The sequence below is a fragment of the Artibeus jamaicensis genome, unplaced genomic scaffold, assembly GCF_021234435.1.
Source record: "Artibeus jamaicensis isolate MK-2021 breed Jamaican fruit bat unplaced genomic scaffold, CSHL_Jam_final contig_60, whole genome shotgun sequence".
Taxonomy (NCBI): domain Eukaryota; kingdom Metazoa; phylum Chordata; class Mammalia; order Chiroptera; family Phyllostomidae; genus Artibeus; species Artibeus jamaicensis.
The window spans coordinates 11,119,054-11,133,448 of NW_026521900.1; the positions used below are offsets into that span (position 1 = coordinate 11,119,054).

Here is a 14,395-nt window from a genome sequence, read left to right on the forward strand (position 1 = left end):
ATCAGAAAGAGTCTTAGCAGAACTGAAAAGCAGAAGGCCGCTATAGCCCACTGAAATGTGCAGTCTTTATCTAGGAGGCCCAATTGGCTTGAGCCACATGACAGCCTTTATTGCTGCAGCAACACTGATATATATATATGCTTCATTCCAAGTTGGGGCTACCCCCACCCCCATGGCCCTTGCTGCTGTGGAACTTTGGCAGAGGATGAGAGGAAGAATCCCTAAGCAGAGCTGGAGGGGGGGGGCAAATGGGACTGGTGAATGGAGTGACTTGGGGCCAAGGGTTCAAAAGGGTCAGGATACCTGATTTCCACCCAGAGGGGGACTGAAAACTTGGGTCCTAGGGTCAAGATTTGGCAATGCTTTGATCTGGGTTCAAAGCTGGGGTGTGGCATGGAAAAACCTTGGTCTAAGGTTCAAGATTTGAGAATGCCTTGGTCCCACATCCCGCAGCTTTGGGGTTGAGCATGGGGTACAAGTAGGTCCCAGTTTGGGGTTGGGGGAGTATCTCTGTCCAGTTTGACATTGGCCATGTACACTCAGGTTTTCAAGCCCCAGTTTTGGGCTGGATGTGGGTGACTCTGTGTCCCAAGTTCAGGGTTGGGGAAGACTGGTCCCCTGGGTAGATATGAGGGTTATTCCAGTTTTGGATCTCAGGGCTGAGGCAGAGGAGTGGTTATAGATGTCTTGCTTTCTGAAATGGACAAGGGGCTCCTGTTTTAAGGGGTGGGAAAGTGCTTTGAATCCCAGTTATGAGTTGGGGTGGGAATAGCATTCTCCAGGTCTTGGATATAGATCCCAGGGCCCTAGGATCCAGCCTCCTGTTCTTGTCCCAGCGCCTCCAGTAGCAGCCCCATTGGTGTCCGCTTGAGACCAATGCTCTCAATCTTGTTCTCGATCTTGTTCTTGAGGTTGCGCAGGCGTAGCGAGGCATGCACCAGGATCACTATGGGCAATACCGAAAGGAGTGGTCAGTGGTCAGTGGAATGGGACATCAGCCTTTAGCCAATGGCGGCCCACAAAGGGGAACAGTACAGGCAGGCCACTGGTCAGTGGAGAGAACACCTCTGATCCTGAAAACTGTGGCTGAGCAAACGCCTGGCAACAGGGGAGTGGCCAGGGAAGGCACACAGTAAGGGGGATGTCGCTGGTGGAAGAAACTTAATACCAGGAGAGTGAGCCAGAAAAGCGGAATTAAGAAGGGCGTTCCCAAACAAGGGGAGCAAAGCCAGGGAAGGTGCTTTGTAAAGGAGTGTGGCCACACCCACTGGGTCCTCCCAGCCCCCTCTCCACCCAGGAACCAAGGCAAGGCCAGCCTGGGGCCAAGCGCTGGCCTTGTTCCCGCTATCTCAGGGTAGTGGAGACTCACAAAGCACAGGCCCAGCAATGCTGAGCAGGAAGGTGCAAGCGCCGCCCACTGCCCAGAGAATCAGGAGGCCAACGGCAAGCACTGCGGCCAGGCAGGCGGCGGGGTGACTGCGGCGGCAGCGGCGCACGGCTGCGCGACTCTCAGCAGCCCACACTAGCACCCCGAGGGTCACCGCCACCACCAGTGCGCTTAGGAGGGTGTGCAGCGGGCGCACGTACCTGCAGGGACAATAGAACTAAGCCAGTAGATCAGTTGAGGAGAGCCGCCCTGCCTCCAAACCTCCCAGGACTGCCATGCAAGCCCTAAGAGCTTAGGTCCCCACTCTCCGGACCCTCCTGCCAGCCCTATTTCCAATAGGTCCACCCTCCAGGATTTCCGACTCTCTTCTTCTCAATCCTATAGTCCATGTTCCGGAGCTTCAGCCCCTCCCACCTTGATAGGCTCCTTCCCCCGTCTTTCCTTCTGACCCTACCCATGCTGGGCCCCTCTCCAGTAACCCCACCCTATCCTGCCCCCAAACCCATTTGAGCCCAACCAACCCTTGCAGATTCTTTTTCCAGGCCTTCTGTGTCAGCACACTTCCCTCTCCCAGGCCCAGGGTCCTTAAAGGACCCCCTTCCAGGCTTTAGACCCCACCCTTAACTTCCAACCCTACCAAGTCCCTCCTCCAGGTTCTCCATTGCTCTCAGGTCTCAGGCCTTCTATCCCTAGGTCCTCCCTCTTGGGTTCAAGTTCCCCAACAGGTATCTGCTCCTACCGCACTCCAGTCAGACAGACTCCCCTCCAAACCTAGATCCTCCACAAGTTCACCCTCCAAACCCTTCAACTCCACCATTGTGACGTCCCTGTCCCTGCCCTAAGGCCTCCAGGACCCCCTTTACCTGGCCCCATCAGTAACATTGCCCCACCACCCCCAGACACACTCACAACCCAGGTCTACCTCCCTGCCGTTTCTCCCTCAGTTCCACGTTCTCCATCTTCTCTGGGTCTTCCTTCTAGTCCCAGTAGCCCCCCCCCCCCCGTGCCCTCCTCAACCGGGCTGTATTCAGCCTCAGGCCCTCCTTATAACTAGGTCCCATTCACTTCAAGTCCCCCCCCCACTCCCAAGCACCTTAGACTTTCCAATTCTACCGAATGTGCCTTCCCGTGCCTTGCAGCCTCGCCTCCCCAAGTTACCCTTCCCAGTTTACAGAATCCCGCGGGGCCACCCTCTATAACCTGCAGGCATCCCCGGCCAACTGGCGCCTCCCTCCCTCACCCAGCCAGCGCAAGACCGAAGCCGAAGCAGACAAAGTAGTTGGTTTGGTAGTAGAGGAGGTTGTTGATGACGCGATGGCACCATCGTTGTAGGTCGCATGGATCTGGGGCCGCCAGACGCGCGGACCCCAGAATGAAGTCATCTAGGGCACGTAGTGGTGGCAGCCGCACCTCCGACATCCTGCAAGTCGATGTAGCTGGACCAGGCAGAAGAGCAGCAGGACTACAACGCCCGTTATTCCCCGCGATACTGCAGCGGACATTGGGAAATGGAGTCTGGGCGGGGCAGCTGCTACCCTATCGACCCAGGTAGATAGCGCAGGCGCAGCAAAACACGTGACCGGGGATGCAAATACCGGAACAGTAAGGCAGCTGGGGCTGCAGGGAAACTAAGTATCCGCAGCAAGTTCCTATACGCTCCCGGAAGGGGGCGCAGTAACAGTAAGCAGGCAAACAGATGTAGCAGAGATGACGGCAGGGACTTTCATTAGGACTGGAGCACGATCCCACCTCCTTCCTGTCCAAGTCGGTCACACCTTTCCTGGATTTTCAGCCTCATCTCTTTCAGGTCCCACCCCCGAGGTCCAGCCATAAATACTATTAAGGGCTTTTTATTCATATTCACCAAAGACTGGCTCTTTCTAGGAAGTTTTTTTCTTTTTTTAATCACCACAGGTTGGATTAGGGCACTCCCTCAGGGTCCCTGGTCTTCTCCAGGTTGGGAGCCCAGAGCATCTGCTGCTTCTGAGTCCTTGGCCTGGCTCTGTGGGCACCCAGTCTTTAAGGGCACAATCATCAATAATTGCTTGGGGGAAATGCGCTGTTTAGGCATTGCTCTGCGGAGTGGAAAGTGGGCACCTACCCCATTAGTGCTTGCTTGCTGGTGGCTTCCAGCACTCCCACCCCCATAAATGCTTTGCACTCTGCCACCGCAGTTCTCTAGCACAACCCACACAGGGTCCTTAAAAGTCATCATCATCACAGATGTCAAGGTACACATCAAAAGCCTCTCTGTTGCAGTTTCCATCAGGAGTGAAGACATATTTGTGGAAGGTCCCATCTACACAGATGGCTGGAGGAGGAGAGGGAAGATCAGTAAAATGTCAGAAGCTGCCAAACCACACATTTGAATCCAGGTGTCCCATGGCCTACAGTCTCCTTCTAGGCCTTTGCCTGCATGCCATTCCCCTCGGTGATAATGGAGTTGAACCACCCATTCTAGCTTCTTCAGGCCCCCTATTCCCTACAACTCTTTAGGTCCAACCTGCAGGCCTTTGCCCATGCAATACCCCCAGTCAAGGGTTAGTCCCACTCACCAATGACAGAGTTGACATTCTTGGAAGTGTTACGACCAAAGGCACAGATACAGGCTGACTCGGCAGGCACAGTGAAGCTTGCCAAGCTCCACTGAGAGTCCACGTACTGTCCAATCATAGGCCCAACCTTGCCCACGCGAGCTAGCCTGCAAGCAGCACTAACTTAGCCCAGGTGTGGTACATGGGCAGGGGGAGGGGGACATGGCAGGGTGGGGCAGGGGATGGGGGTACTCACGCAGAGCGGCGGTTGAGACGGGTATCCTTGAGAGCAAAGATATGGACTGTGCCCTTATCACTGGAAGCACATAGGAAGGAGGAGTCATGGCTGAAGTTGATACTGAAAGACAGACCAGCAATGACGCCAGCATGTCGTACGGCATGGAGTTGCTGGCCCATCATCCATTCATTCCCTGTGCTCACCAGTAGAGGGTGGCAGGGTCAGTGCCTCGGCGCAGTTCCACAAGTTTTTCCTTGGACTGTGTGTCAAAAAGACGAATAAGGGTGCCCTTCTGGGAAGCTGAGGCCACTACAGTGCCTGGCTGGTTTAGGGACACACAGGCCACGTCACTCTGATGTGCATTGATGGTAAACGGGGCAGATGAAGTGCCAGGCTTTGTGCTTGCCAGGTCCTACGGTGGGAAGGAGCAGTCTGGGCTTCGGGTAGTAAGGATGGCAGGGTCTCAGAGTCTACAGGGAGAACTAGCCCACCCACCTACCCACCCCTGGCCACTGGGAAACTTACCACAAGCTGCAGACTCCCACATTTGTGTCCTGGGAACACTAGCAACTGTTTCTCCAGGCTGGGGCAGAGGTCACAGAGCCCTAGGATGTAAAGATGAAGTTGGGTGGAGGGGGGGGTGGTGAAGGGGAGGCAAGGGCCAGGCAGGGTCTCAGAATGGACAGAGCTGGATAAGGGCTGGACTTTGATCTCCCATGATACATGTTACCCACAGAACCCTCATGGTGCTGCCCACCAGTGAGATATAGTCTCTTCTTGCCTACACAGCTGTGGCAGCCTCAGGAGGCACAGGGATCCCTGACACACCCACCTATACGCTTATTAGGTATTTTTGCACTGATATCTGGGGCATCAAAGGGTGGGGCAGGGATTAGGGTGGGGAGAGAGAACTGGCTAAGGAATGGAAAGATGGACACATGAGGGATATGAGCATCTCAGGCCATCTGAGCATCTCTGCAAACTCTCTCCCTGACGCTCTTTTCCCATTTCTCTCTCTGTGTGCCCCTTCTGTTTGCTCTTCATTTTCTCCCCTCCACCCTATCCACTGCCTCCTGCCCTTACTCCTGCATATCTGGGTCCTCTCACCCTTTGGGTTGTCCCGGGTGTCGAACTCAAACAGCTTTCGGGGATTGTTGGGGAAGGAGTACACATAGATGCGGTTCCTCAGCACAATCACGATTCTGTGGGCAGCACACAACACCGGATGGCCGTGAGGGGAAGGCAGAATGTCCAGGCAGGACTAATCTTCTCGCCTGCTGTTGGGACTTCCTACCTGCCCCCCACCCACAGTCCTCCTCAGGCTCACTTGTCATGGCGCATACGCACAGCCAGCACCGGCTTGGTGAAGGTGAACTCCAGCACCAGCTTGTCCTTGGAGTCCTTGCCCTCCCGGGCATCGTCCCAGATCAGCACTGCCGGGCAGGTGGGTGCATTGTTGGGGTCAAGGTTTAAGGTGAAAGGCATCTCTGGTGACACAAGACCCACCCCTACTCCCCATGGGACCTCAATCCACTTGTTTTAACCTTTTGCTAACACCCAATGCAAGCCTCACACAGCATGAGTACTTGTGGGCATTATTCCTGAGAGAACAGGTTCTAGAACTGTTGTACCCATTTACAAGTGAGGAAACTGAGGCTTGAATGGATTGAGTATTCATCAGCAGCCAAGCAGGGACTCATACCCAGGCCTGTAATTTCCTGTCACTAACTATTTCTGCGTCCAAGGTCCTAGTCCCTGTACTCCTGAGATTTCTATGAGAAATATCAGGCTCTGTCACTTGTCTATAACAAGGCTCTTGCCACGTTCCACTGGAATTTAAAAAACCCTTAAAATAAGACAGCACTTGAGGGTCAAGGCAAGTGGCATTGGGGAGACAGCTTGAAGATGTTAAAACCAATTAGTTGCATGACCTTAGATAGGTCACTCAACCTCTGTGGGCCTCAGTTTCTTCATCCATAGAAATGAGAATAATGATACCTCCCACCACAGAGTTATTGTGAGGGTTAAATGAGTTAATACATGTGCAGTATTTGGAACAGTACCAGACTCACGGCAAGCACACTATAGGTGAAGACATGGCATACAGGAGGCATTCCATTAATGTTTGTTAAGTGAAGCAAAAACACCAAGCTTCTTAAGCTATAAAACCCATGACTTTTAAGCTGTAGGCTTCACTGTGTGACTCTAAAGTGTTCTGACATCTTCAGCTGCCATTGCCTTGGGGTGCCTGGGGGAGGCTAGGATTCCAGGGAATCTGGGTCAAGGGTGGGATGAGACGAGAGCACGTACCTGAGATCTCTGAGAACTTGGGGCTGCTACCACCGCCCACCAGGGCCAGCAGGTTGGAGCGGTGCAGCATTTCCACCAGGCCCATGCTGCCTACCTGCTCATGGTCTGGACAAGGACCAGGGTATTAGCAGGGGTGAGAGCCAATGCGGAGCCCGTTCCTTCATCCCTTCTGCCCACTGCCTCACCCCCACCGATGGCTCACCCAGATGCCCCTTCTCCATCAAGGGCTCCACGTTGTAGATGCGCACACCTGTCTCCATGGCGCAGCAAAAGCAGCCTGGGGAATGGGAGGAATCCAGGCTGCCTCAAAGGATGCCCAGGTGGGAAGCCAGGGCTGCTTAACAACCATCTCTGACCATTCTCACCCTTCCTCCCTCCCTCCCTCCCACAAGGGTATAGGCACAAGTCTCACTTTGGTCTTGGTTGAAACGCAGGCTGGTCACTCCTCGAAGTGGCTGCTGGGACATGATCCAGGATTGCTTTCCTGGAGGTAGGTAGTGGGTAGGGTTGGGGAGAGTCCTGTGGTCTGTTTGCCTTCCAAGTCCTAGAACTCCTGCCCCTAATTGATTTCTTATTCTACCTCCCACTCTACTAAGCCCAGCAGGACTGCAAAGAAGGCAAAAACAGAGGGAAGAGTCCTGGGGTCTTCACTCTAAACTCCCAAGACTCCAAACCGTATGGCCAGGAACCTCCCTATCTTCTCACATTTGATTGACCCCAGCTCCAAGGCTACTCTTACCTGGACCCCACACCTCCTCCTTACTTCACAGCCCTCACAAATGGCTTGTCAGAAAGTAATAAGACAGTAAATGACCTGGTGACATCTCCAGTCCAATCCCAGTTCATCCTGGCCCCAATGCCCAATATGGCCTGGAGTCACCCCCACCCATTTCTCATCTTCATACCTGAATCTAGCACCCAACTCTACCTGTCAACAAATGGGGACAGGAGGGTAGGACATCCACCTCCTCCTGCACCTGCATGACTTGACCCTAAGACCAGCTGTGGTTGGTCCACCACTCACAGGAACGCCCCTCCTCATACCCTTCTGAACCCCTTAACCTACTCCAGCACCCTAGAGTGCTCTCACACCTTTCCTCCTCACAAGTTTCCCCAAACCCTTTCAGGATTCCTTGACTACCGTGAGATGGGCTAACTTTTGCCCAACCAGGACCACTCTGGGATGTCTCCCCAGATTCCCTTATGCCCTGAAGACCCTATGTCAGAATCCCCTATCATTCCAAATTCCCTACCCTGGGGACATCCTCTTCAATGTGCTCTGAAGTCCCCAAGCTCAACATGGGTTGACTTGGACCTACCCCCAGGAATCCTGTCTCCCTAAAATCTGTGAACAACAAAAAAAGGGATTCTATAGAACGTTAACTTCACTGGATGATCTGATTACAAATTCCTAACTGGGCAGGTCATGGTAGGCAGTCACATCCCAGGCATGTAACTTCTTTAGTAAAAGGCTTATCTTTGCCTTAAGCAAGCCCTGTCCATAGTTTCTTCAATCTAGATTAACGCACCTTTGAAATACCACCTTTCAGACTCCCTTTCTAATCTGGTCCTCATCTAGATTTCTTCCACCTTCATGTGTAATCTTCTTTATGGTCTCATCTTAATCTCAAATGCATAAAAGAAACTGCAAACTATTATTCTGTAAAGCATTTGAGATGTTGTTTCCTGGCAACTGTAGTCAGTTTTGGCTCAAATAAACGCATACAAATTCTCAACTGGTCTGGAGTTTCTTATGTTGACAGATTCCTCCTCCAAACCCCTTAACCTCTCTCCATGATCCTACCCCAGGACACCCCTACCCCTTTAAGACCGTTGTCCAGGATACACATCTCCCAAAATCCCTACCTGAGATAACTCAACCTCCCAGACTCCTGCCCCAGGCCTTAAGATGTCGGTCCTAGACCCCCCACACTCCCTACAGTTTCGGACCTCCCCAAGACCTTTTCCCAGGCATATGCCTCTCTGTGCTCCAAGAGCCTCGCCCACTTTCTTCCCCTCCCTGTACTACCTCCCCCCCACCACCACCTCATTCCCCAAAGATCCATTATTTTGACAGTCCCCATCTTCCAAGATCTCCTTATTTGGACTCCTGTCCCGAAGGTTTGCGCCACCCAAGGACCCTGCCCTGAGATGCCTCGGACAAAGCCTCCAGTCCCCAGCATTTATTCATGTCCAAGACCTCAAAGTCTTTCCAACACCAGCGCCCCGTCAAGATCCCCGTTCTAGATCCCCTTATCCACCAAGCCCCTTGATCAAAAAGCCTCCAGCCTAACCCCAAACCCCGAACAATTCTGAGGTTATATCCCAGCTCCGCTCCACGTGTACTGACCTGACCTCTGCGCCTCTCGACCCCCAGAACTGTTCTCGGTGCCGCCCGCGGCCCGGCTTTCTGACCTCCAGGGCCTTGACGCCCGGTTCCGGTGTTTACATTGGTCTCACTTCCGGGGGAGGGAATCTGTCACCGGAAATGACTCAACTCGGCTGGAAGATGAGACCGCAGCCCTACTGGTCCAAATTTTGTGGCTTTGGAACAACGCGAGTGAAAATGGCATTCTGCTAGGAAGGAGCGGAGAGTGGAGGAGGCTTGGCAAGGCCATGGCCACGAGTCTGAGAGGAAGGAAGAGGGGTGGGCTAGAGAGTCTTCCCCTTGCTGAACGGGAAAGGGCTGAGGATTTCCCACCCTGGTCCTGCGCAGAGGGGTTACTGGCGTCAATTTCCTGGGTCAATGAGACTCGGACCTCGGAGGTGGGCTACATTGGCTGCGCCTTGTTAACAAGTAGTTTGTCCAGGCTTAGAGAGAAGACTAGGAACCCTCCAGGCGTGGGGCGGTTCTGGAGACTTAAGAAGTTGAGATCGTTCACTCTTGTCTTTGAGAAACCTGGGATGGGATTTTTTTTTCCCCAGCCAGCTCTTGGTTTGTTTAGAGAAAGAGGAGAGAAACATCCGTGGGGGCCTGGCCCACAAGCCTAACTAGGAATTGAATTGGTGACCCTTCAATTTGCAGGCTGGCACTCAGTCCACTGAGCCACACCAGCTAGGGCTTTTAAAATTTTTTTACTGATTTTAGAGACAGAGGAGAAGGGAGGGATTAACGTCGATTTGTTGTTCCACTTACTTATGCAAACATTGGTTGATTCTTGTATGTGCCCTGACCGGAGATCAAACCTGCAACCTTGGCATATCTGGTCCACCAACTGAGCTACCCGGCCAGGGCGAAAATGGTGTTTTGATGGCAAGAGGTGTGTTTACTCTGGGAAAAAAGTCCCTATTTATGTACATAATGGAATTTTTTTTATTCAACTTTTAAAATTTGAGTTAATTGTGGATTCACACATAGTTTTGAGAAATAATACAGAGAAATCCCATGTACTTTAACAGTTTTCCCCGAAGGTAACATGTTGTAAAACTATATTAAAATACTACTCAGGATATTGGCATTGATATAATCCACCCATCGTTTTTTTCCAAGTATTGTTTTAAAAATTATTAATATATTGTGGACATCTGTTTAATTTATCCATCTAAACTGACTTTATGATATTCTGTGGAATAAATGTAGCATTATTCAGCTGTACCTCTACTGATGGCCATCTCTCTAGATGGTTTCACGTACTGTGTTATTAACATCCATGGAGTGACTCCATTGCTATGCTCCTCAGGAAAGCCAGGCTTCTGGACTTCTTTGTGCTATATTTTTTAAAAGAATTTTATTTATTTTTAGAGAGAGGGAGAAAGAGAGGGTAGAAACATTATTTGGTTGCTTCTCCCACATCCCCAACTGGGGACCTGGCATGTAACCCAGGCATGTGCCCTGACTGGGAATCAAACCAGTGATCTTTCAGTTCACCACAGACTGGCACTCAATCCATTGAGCCACACTAGCCAGGGCTTTATGCTATATTTCTTCATGTCCCAGATCATATTGATTTAATTCAGTTGGGCTTTTGTCACTGCCATATCTCTGAGACTGCTCAGAGATACACAGTGGTTACACAGTTGGGCACCTTCAAGAGGCAACCACACACTGATATTTCTCTCCCTCTCTTCCTCCCTTCACCTCTCTCTAAAAGTAAATATATCAAATCTTTAAAAAAGTAAAGTATACTTACAGCTGGTGTATCTCACCACACCATGCCCCTTTCCTTTCTTAGAGAGTGAATAAAAACTATACAAAGAAATAAACTAAAAATAAAGTATACTTACAGAGGTATGCAACCATCACCACAATCTGAAACATTTTCTTTTTCATTTATTTTTAGGGAAAGGAAGGGAGGGAGAAAGAGAGGGAGAGAAACAACAATGTGTGGTTGCCTCTCATGTGCCCCCTTCCTGAGGACCTGGCCCACAACCCAGGCATGTGCCTAACTGGGAATCAAACCTGCGACCCTTTGGTTCACAGGCCTGCGCTCAATCCACTGAGCTATACCAATCAGGCCATAATCTGAAACATTCTCATCACCATCAAAAGAAACCTCATACCCCTTATCAGTCATTGCCCTTTCCAGTATGGATTTGCCTATTCGTAACATTTTATACAAGTGAAATTATACAATATGCAAGTAGTCCTCTGTGACTGGTTTCTTTCATTTACCATACTATTTTTTCCCTAAGATTTATTTACTTTTAGAGAGGGGAAGGGAGTGAGAGACGGAGAGAAGTATGAGATACATCAATCCGTTGTCTCTCCCACGGCCCGTACTGGGGATCTGGCCTGCACCCAGGCATGTGCCCTGACTTGCAACCTTTCAGTTCACAGGCCAGTAGTCAATCCACTGAGCTACACCAGCCATGGAAAAAGGTGTTTTGTTTTTTTTTTAAAGGAAAACATGATCCATAATAATAAATGGAAACTGACCTAGAATGGACACAGATGTCAGAATTAGAAGAGAATGATGCTTTAAAAAAAGTGTTAGATGAGATCGGGTGCATACCAGGTGGTATGGCCATAGCGGGATGGATAAAATCAAAATGCTGACCATACTTAAAACAATTATAGGACGTTTATACAATGGAATACTACTTGGCTGTGAAAAGAGGAAAATTTTGCGACAGTATGGATGAGCCTGGAGAACATAATGCTAAGTAAGCCAGTCAGAGAAAGATAAATGTCATATAATCTTACTCATATGTGGAATCTAATGAACAAACTGAACTAACAAGGAAAATGAGGACAAACTCAAAATGGAGAGCAGATGACAGCTAATGGGTGGAAGATTAGGGGGTGGAGGGAGTGAGCAGAAAGGAAAAAGGACTCATGGACATGGACAACAGTGGTTATTGCTGGGGGGAGAGAAGTATAAGGGGACTAAATGATAATGGAAAAAATACAATAGAGCTTAAATTAAAAAAATAAAAATATATAATTTTGAAAAAACCATGCTGACCATACCAAAAATTGATGAGGATGAAGAGGAACTAGAACTTTGACACTATTAGGGATGTAAAATGGTATGATTGCCTTTGGAGACAGTTTGGCAGGGGTTTTTTTTGTGTGTGTTATAAGTCAATTATTCTTTATACAGCAATTATTCATAGAAAGCTTACTATATACCACATTGTGCTGGACATTTGGGATATTGGCAGTTTCTTAAAATATTAAACATAGTATAGTTATTATATGATCCAGCTATTCTACTTCTAGGCATGTACCCACAAGAAAAAGAAGTATATGTCCATACAAAGACTAATCCCCATCAACAGATGAATGAATAAACAAAAGGTGGTATATCTATACAATGGAATATTATTAAACCACAAAAGGAATGAAGTACTGACACATACTATAACATGCACCAACCTTGAAAACATAGTGAATGAAGAAAGCCAGACACAAAAGGCCACATATTGTATGGTTGTGATTCCTTTTATGAAATACTCAGAATAAGCAAGTCTGTAGAGATAGAAAGTATTTGAGTAGTTGCCAGGGGCCTTGGGGAGGAGAAAACAGAAAGTGAGTACTAATTGGTATGGGGTTTGTTTTTAGAGGTGATGAAATGTTCTGGCAGTGTATATTGGTGATGTTATACAACCTTCTGAGTGCACTAAAACTACTGAATTGTATAAAGAGGTGGATTCTATGCTGTGTGAATATACATGGCACTACATGGATGAATCTCTGATAATTTTGTAAAGCATGTCACACAGAAAAGAGTACATATTCAATGATTCATTTATGGAAAACTCTAGAAACTGCAAACTATAATGACAGAAACAGATCAGTGGTTGCTTGGGGATAAGAGCAGGGCAGAAAGAAGGGATTATCAGGGGGCAGAGGAAACTTCTGCAGGTAAAGATATGTTCACTGTCGTGATTGTGGTGATGGTTTCACAGGTATATACATGTTTGTTTGTTTGTTTGTTTTAGAAATACTACAATCCTCTTCTGCCTGCACAGGCCACCAACATCTCTTTCCGTGTCCATATCACTCTGTGATGTTTCTGATAGAAGGCATGAAAAATAATCTCTTAGGGCCCCAAATATGAACAGCTATTACCAGATGGGATGATGTTATGAGGACAATCAGAACTCCCAAAAGATTAGTGAGCAAAAAACAAAATTAGTCGTGGCATTTAGTTCTCTCACTGAGATGCTGTAAGGAAACTGGAGGACACATGTAGTGCTTCTCCCCTTTCTCTGCTGGTGTCTGGTGATCTACAGGCAATGATAACTCTCCCAAAGAAGTGGTAAAAGACCAGGGGTGAGTGGAAGCCAGGGACCAAAGACCCCTCTGAAGACTGAGAAGGCAGATACTTCCCAAGACTGAGGCTAATACACTTACTGGGCAGCAAGTGGGAGAATCAGTTCCAAAAAGCAAATATCAGCCTGGCTGACCAAAGCACTGAAGGGGCAGGTGTACTAAGTGTGGCCGTGAAAGTGTGTGTGTCCCTCAAAGCACTGCACTGCCTATCTGACCTGACCTACCTCTGTCTCCCTCATTTCCTTCCCTGTGGCCACACTGGACTCTTCACTGTCCCCCTAGTACACCAGCAATGATCTCACCACACAGCATGTTCACTGTTTGCCTTTCCTGGACCACTCATTCTCCAGATAGCTGCATTATGCTCCCTCACTTCCTTCTTCTCTTTGCTCAGTGTTACCTCTGTAGTAAAGCCTTCCCTGGTCATCCTATGAATCCTGCCATCTTCCCACCATAGATCCCCTTTATCGTGCTGTTCTTTTTCCCTATGGTTCTTATCACCCGAATAATTTCCTTCTTATGCTTATCACTCATCATCTCTCAGCCCTACTGGAATGTCAGGTCCACAAGGACAAAGATCTTTTCTTTGTTCATGGCTGTACCCCCAGTACATAGATTCATGCCTGGCATATAGTAGGGACTCAATATTTGTTGGATGAAATCATTTACTTTGTATTGTATCCCTAGATGCAGAACAGTACCTGGTATACAGTAGAGGATCAACAGATGCTTGTTGAATAAACTTGGTGAAGACCCGCTTCATGTAGCTTTCTAAGGTGTCAGGTACTTATCCCTCTGTGTGGTGCTACAGACATGGAGATCAAGAGGCCTCAATATGGAAGTGGAGAGGAGCATACCCAGGCTGAAGAAGGCATGTCAGAAGAGTCTACCTCTATATAACCCATGAAGCTCAGCCACAGAAGGCACTCCCAAACACCCAAATAATTTACTTCTCTATGAAAGGCAGAAAAGCTACTTCTTTTTAAAAATTTCTTTTAAAGAGAGGGAAATGCAGGGAGAAAGAGAGGGAAAGAACATTGTTGCAAGAGAGAAGCATCAGTTGATTGCCTCTCACATGCACCTCAACTAGGGACCAAACCCATTACCCAGGCATGCGCGCTGATTGGGAATTGAACCAGCGACATTTCACTTCATGGAATGATGCCCAACCAACTGAGCCACATTGGTCAGGGCCAAAGAAGCTGCTT

The 14,395-nt window shown here is 49.1% G+C and overlaps 2 protein-coding genes across 2 annotated transcripts; both read right to left on the reverse strand.

Annotated features, from left to right (window-relative positions):
- Positions 1–65: 65 nt before the first annotated feature.
- Positions 66–3,121, reverse strand: PRAF2 (PRA1 domain family member 2). The gene is made up of 3 exons (XM_037159311.2): positions 2,628–3,121; positions 1,370–1,587; positions 66–946 (listed from the first exon to the last, which is right to left on the reverse strand). The coding sequence occupies exons 1-3, from the start codon at positions 2,804–2,806 to the stop codon at positions 807–809; spliced, it is 537 nt and encodes a 178-aa protein (XP_037015206.2). The 5' UTR covers positions 2,807–3,121; the 3' UTR covers positions 66–806.
- A 100-nt stretch (positions 3,122–3,221) lies between these two features.
- Positions 3,222–8,923, reverse strand: WDR45 (WD repeat domain 45). Its single transcript, XM_037159292.2, has 11 exons — positions 8,820–8,923; positions 6,882–6,953; positions 6,672–6,746; positions 6,470–6,574; positions 5,487–5,592; positions 5,267–5,361; positions 4,685–4,764; positions 4,363–4,571; positions 4,178–4,279; positions 3,943–4,088; positions 3,222–3,698 (listed from the first exon to the last, which is right to left on the reverse strand). Exons 2-11 carry the CDS (start codon positions 6,934–6,936, stop codon positions 3,589–3,591), a joined length of 1,083 nt encoding a protein of 360 aa, XP_037015187.1. The 5' UTR covers positions 6,937–6,953; positions 8,820–8,923; the 3' UTR covers positions 3,222–3,588.
- Between the last annotated feature and the right edge of the window lie 5,472 nt (positions 8,924–14,395).

Coding starts and splice junctions, on each gene's coding strand:
- PRAF2 (XM_037159311.2), bottom strand. CDS start 2,806: ATGTCGGAGGTGCGGCTGCCACCACTACGTGCCCTAGATGACTTCATT. Junction 1,588..2,627: donor TTCGGTCTTGCGCTGGCTGG/GTGAGGGAGGGA, acceptor TTGTCCCTGCAG/GTACGTGCGCCCGCTGCACA. Junction 947..1,369: donor CATTGCTGGGCCTGTGCTTT/GTGAGTCTCCAC, acceptor TATTGCCCATAG/TGATCCTGGTGCATGCCTCG.
- WDR45 (XM_037159292.2), bottom strand. CDS start 6,936: ATGTCCCAGCAGCCACTTCGAGGAGTGACCAGCCTGCGTTTCAACCAA. Junction 5,593..6,469: donor CAAGTTCTCAGAGATCTCAG/GTACGTGCTCTC, acceptor CCTGCCCGGCAG/TGCTGATCTGGGACGATGCC. Junction 5,362..5,486: donor GTGCGTATGCGCCATGACAA/GTGAGCCTGAGG, acceptor TGCTGCCCACAG/AATCGTGATTGTGCTGAGGA.